The 5,086-nt window shown below is 39.6% G+C and overlaps 1 protein-coding gene across 2 annotated transcripts in view; it reads left to right on the top strand.

Moving 5' to 3' along the window:
- nod2 (nucleotide-binding oligomerization domain containing 2) overlaps window positions 1-4,082 on the top strand; it is a 32,450-nt gene extending 28,368 nt beyond the window's left edge. The window contains exons 7-12 of one of the 2 annotated variants that reach the window (XM_050053525.1): window positions 2,697-2,780; window positions 2,888-2,971; window positions 3,050-3,133; window positions 3,383-3,466; window positions 3,614-3,697; window positions 3,918-4,082. In XM_050053525.1, coding sequence (XP_049909482.1) covers window positions 2,697-2,780; window positions 2,888-2,971; window positions 3,050-3,133; window positions 3,383-3,466; window positions 3,614-3,697; window positions 3,918-3,990 — 493 coding nt within the window. In that variant the 3' untranslated portion in view covers window positions 3,991-4,082. Of the gene's footprint in view, window positions 1-2,696; window positions 2,781-2,887; window positions 2,972-3,049; window positions 3,134-3,382; window positions 3,467-3,613; window positions 3,698-3,917 lie in introns of those variants that run through there. The other variant, XR_007570495.1, reaches the window with a different exon arrangement.
- Window positions 4,083-5,086: the final 1,004 nt, after the last annotated feature.

The following is a 5,086-nucleotide window of genomic DNA, read 5'->3' as shown; positions in this document are numbered from 1 at the left end:
AGGCCCAGGCTGATAATATAAACTGTCTGCAACATTTCTCCTGCATTGTTCAAAAGCCAGAGTTTAGTGATAGTCAGAGAGGACAGGAGAGAAAGAAGAGGGAGAGGACAGGACAAGAGCAGTCAGTGGCGGAGCGGCTCGTAGCTAATGGGTACCTGTCTGTAGGCTCCACCTGTCAGTGAGACAAACATAAAAGACGTGCAGTTTAACTGACGAGGAGCGGTCATTACGCGCGACTATTACACATGGTTGTGAGGTGCGCAGCTGCAGATCTCACAGCACACTGTTTATAAACCAGTTTACCAGTTTAATTGCAGGAAATGTTTAGTTAAGCCATTTCTCATAAGTATAGACATTCACTGTATATCCACTTTTCTACATGTGGCTGCTGCTGGCTTGAGTTTTGACTCAGGTCAATAAAAAAGGTTTCAAAATTCAAATTACCTTGTAAACAAACGAAATATTCAGTATTACATATTTTCTTTGGTTACTTTTCTTTCAAACATTTTTTAAAGTTATGATCTCACTGCCGGTAAAAAAAACAAAAAAACAAAAAAAATGGTTTGCACCTGCAGCCAGCCAGAGATGAAGGATCCATTCCACACACCTGAGCCAGAGAAAAAAGAGGGAGAGAAGGAGAGAGATTGAATTTCTGTCTTTGATGAATGAAGCCTTATTGTTTTGCTGCTATTAAACAGTGAGAGACATGTTTTCTCCGTTTACTTAATAGCATAAATATTCACACTACTGCGCACGGGGAGGCAGAGACCTGCTCTGCTCCAGAAACACACAGCACCTTGGGCAGCACGGCGCACCTGACTGTTGTCGATGTGTACATGTTAATTTGATTTCAGTCATTTTGTTTTAAATCTGGACATGTGCAGGTGGACTCAGCCAGTGCTAAGAAAGGTCCTATGCCTGCCTGTTGGAGAGATAGAGAGAAGATTAAAGCGTCAAATTGCGGTAAAAGATGCTGTATAAAAGACAGGCTACAACTTTTTTTCCTTGTCCCCCCCAGGAATTATTCTCTAAAATTTTACTGTTGTGTTGGGTAAGGGTTACTTTAAAAGTAATCAAAGTACGTTACTGCGTTACTTTTTAAAAAAGTAACCAGTTACTTTACTCCTGAGTAAAGTAACTCAATTACTTTAAAAGTACTTCCAACGTTACTCCCTGAGGAAAGTAACTCAAGCACTTTTAAAGTACTTTTGAGTATTCTACATTTCCTATTGGGCAATGGACCCTTTTGAGTATTCTACATTTCCTATTGGCTCCAAAATTAAAGTTATGGACCACTTGCCCTTCACTGAGATCCAATTCTCCCATCACAGCCGTCACTTTGACCAGTAGAAACACAGAACGATCTGCTGCCGTAGACAACTGTATGACAGCAACACCCCAGCATTTTTAATATTTCCTCTAGGGATGTTACCACACAGAGTAAAAGGGGGAAAATGATGGTGTAAACAGCAGAGGCACTTTGTTAACCTGCTGAGTTAACGTTACTGTCATTAGCATCAAGCTAGCAAACAATGGTACATCCTTATCCAACAAGATTCATTTGAAACAAACTACATTATAGATGGTCCGTTATTTATTAATCCCTCTGTGTGTTTATATATTTACTTTTTATCTGCTCCGTTGTCTTTGTAAACTTCACATATCGCACCGTCATTTCAAACTCAACGCATGTTTCAAATTAAAAGCCCCTTATAACCTCGGCTGAGAGAATACCTCCATTTTAGGCTTTTATTCTGAAACATTTGTCAGAACTTCCTGTGGAAGATACAGTAGCTTGATAGCTTACGTATGGCGCTTCAAATGTAGCTCCTGCCATCTGCTGACGCTTTTAGGTGACCACAACAACATGTCGGCTGGCACGTGAACAGACACAGTGACTCAAATAATAGTGAAAGTAGTAAAAAAAGGACAAGAATAACCCGATGACATCACACACGCCGTGAAAGACGACCGGGGATAATTGGTGAGTACCAGCGTGTACCAGGCATAATGCAAGTCCTGAGTCTGAAATATGTCTGTCAGTGAGTCCTACTCCACCTATTTAGACTCCACCGTAGACAACGGCAGCATTTCTCCGACCACGTAGCGAGCCACAAGCTCCATGGCTTCTTTCAGACTGATACGTTTAACGTTATCTCCATTATTAGAACCAAACGACAGCTGCTGCTGTTTCGGAGCTGAAGGACCAGCGTTCTAAAAGTAACGGAAGTAACTGATGTCTTGTTTGAAAATGTACTTAAGTGTTTGATTACTCAAACAGCAAACTGACGCGTTAGGTTACTCGTTACTGCAAAAACTAATCAAAGTACCGCGTTAGAGTTACTTTGTAACGCGTTATACCCAACTCGGTTATTGTCCCCCCCAACTATGAAATGGTATTTTTGCCCCTGTTGCCAACACACATGTGGTTGGGTTTAGGCAAGAAAAATACGCAGTTGGGTTTAGGAATAAAGAACAGGGTTTGGCTTTACAATCTTACAGGAAGTGAACACGGAGCGGATGAAAGTCGGTTGTTGTTGGACCCATCCACCATCCCTCCCACCCACCCTACTAGGACTTTCACCGACTTAACTTTCGTTCTTGTTCAGTTCAGTTTTAAAAGTTACCAACTGTAGCTTTAAGTCACAAATGAGGTTTGATCAATAACCTTTCATAATCAGTTTGTTTGTCTCCAGGCTCTTCAACAACAAGCTAACTGATGCCTGCACTCAACACTTTTCTCATCTTCTGAAGACCAAGCAGGATTTCCTTGCTCTGAGGTCAGCACATACACTAATATTAGCATTCATTAGAGGTTAGACTAAAATGAAACTATAATAACACGCACCATGTAACTTAACAAATTAACTTCTCTATTTTCTGTCAGACTAGGCAACAACAATATAACAGAAGAAGGAGCAAAGCAGCTGGCTGAGGGACTGAAACTCAACCACTCACTGCAGTATTTAGGGTAAAAGCCTCCCTGCAAAATTCCATGCGTCTTATTGGTGGTGCATTTCCATTTACCAATCTTTCTTTGTATTTCCAGACTTTGGGGCAACAGGATAGGTGATGCAGGAGCAGAGGCCCTTGCCAGTGCCCTAGAGAACAGCAAAACTCTGATTTGGCTTAGGTAATATTTGCTTTGAATATTGGCACGTTGGCTAGACTTAAGACAGTGTGGAAAATATATTCTAAATATAAACGTATTAGACATTTCTCACATTTGTGTAGTTGCATAATGACCACAAACAGTATAAAACAGTTGTACAATACTTTTTTTGTAAGTTGCCAGATATACATATCAGCACCTTTTAGTTTGTTAGCAATACATCTGTAGAGTATTTCACCTAAATATAATTCTAATTTGATGTAATGGCAGCCTGGTTGGCAACGGTGTGGGGAGTGCAGGAGCGTGTGCCCTCGCCAACATTATCAAGAACAGTACGTCACTGGAGGAGCTTTGGTAAGTGTTGGAGATGAAAAAGTCATATCCATACAATGCACACAACATTTGTATCGACCGAATGGCTGATTTGACATTTGAGTGCTTATTGTACAGTAGTGCTTAAATTGCTCCACCCTCTCTCCACCCTCTTATTTCCTGTAAAAGGTTGACACAGAACCAGATAACCAGAACAGGGGTGGAATGTCTGATTCAAGCCCTAGAGCATAATACGCATGTGAAATCAGTATGGTGCGTAATGTTCCCACTGTTTCTTTTGTGGTTAGAACGTGTGCTTTGTGGTTGTTTGCATCCTGGATTTGGGACAAGACAAGGCATACTGCTAGTTTCAGTGCCAGCTGCATCTGATTTTGGCTCAGCTACAATGTTATTTTGGCTTTAAGCTTCGTTTCCATTTCCAGACTGGCTGTGCTTTGTCATTGATTGATTTTCTCTTCCTATTACACTGCAGGTTGAGAAACAATGACCTCAGTTTGGAGGAAGTAGAGGAGATGGCACAACGTGAATCAAGACTAATCTTCTGATCGTCTATTAAGTGGGTGAAGGACTGTGTATTGCTTTAAGAACGGTTTCTATTTATTAAAGGAAATATTTTGTATCAAAATGTGAAATATAATGTGTTTGCTCCAGCGTGTTTTATTTTTCTCCTCTGAGGATCAAAATGCAACTTTTCAGGGTTTATCTAAATACACAAAATGCATCTACCTTTATTTTGGGATTAATTTGTTGGTGTGGGTGGTGACAGGATCACATAACACCACCATCACCATTACAGGTGGTGGAATGTGAGTATATTAACTCAAATATGTACTTAAGTGCAGCTGTGAGGTACTTGTCTTTTACTTGAGTATTTCTGTTTTATGCATCTTTTCTACTTCTCTAAATCGTGAAAGCCAATATGTTTCTTATCCTCCACTACATTTATTCAACATTAGTTACTAATTACTTTGTAAATTCAGATTATTAATACAAAATATGAATCCACTAATAATTCTCATGTATCATTATGGAATAAGCTACTTAGCGGTAATTTGGTTGAAATTAGCTCCATCTTTACCAGCTGAGAAAATAAGTGATGTACACATTTATATATCAGTAATTATAATCCAGTAATATAGTAATATATATTATTCTGAAATGGGCCATTGTGCATAATGAGTACTTTTACTTTTGGTAATTTAGGTACATTTTTACGCTAATACTTCCATCCTTATACTTTCAGGACCAGTGAGTAGGATTTAGTGGCATGTAGTGGTGAGGTTGCAGATTGCAACCAACTGAATACCTCTTCCCTCACTCCTTTCTTTCCAAGCATGTAGTTGAACCTATGTTGGCCCTCAGGTGGCGTAAACCCCAAAAAGGGCCTTCTCCAGAGCCAGTATTTGGTTTGTCCATTAGGGCCTACTGTGAAAACATGGCAGTGCAACGTGACAGGCTTCCTATGTAATAATAAACTTAATTTGTACAGCACCTTTTAAAATGCCGTTACAATGTGCTGTACAATAAAATTACACACATTTAAAACACCAGGAGAATAAAACAAATAAAACATCATAAAATGCTATCTAAGTAAAAGAGAAAATAAGGAAGGCCAAAGCTATAATCGAGATAATAAATGGG

The sequence above is a fragment of the Epinephelus moara genome, chromosome 1 (assembly GCF_006386435.1).
Source record: "Epinephelus moara isolate mb chromosome 1, YSFRI_EMoa_1.0, whole genome shotgun sequence".
Taxonomy (NCBI): domain Eukaryota; kingdom Metazoa; phylum Chordata; class Actinopteri; order Perciformes; family Serranidae; genus Epinephelus; species Epinephelus moara.
Note: the sequence above shows the minus strand (reverse complement) of the source record. Positions and strands in the feature narration are given on the sequence as shown.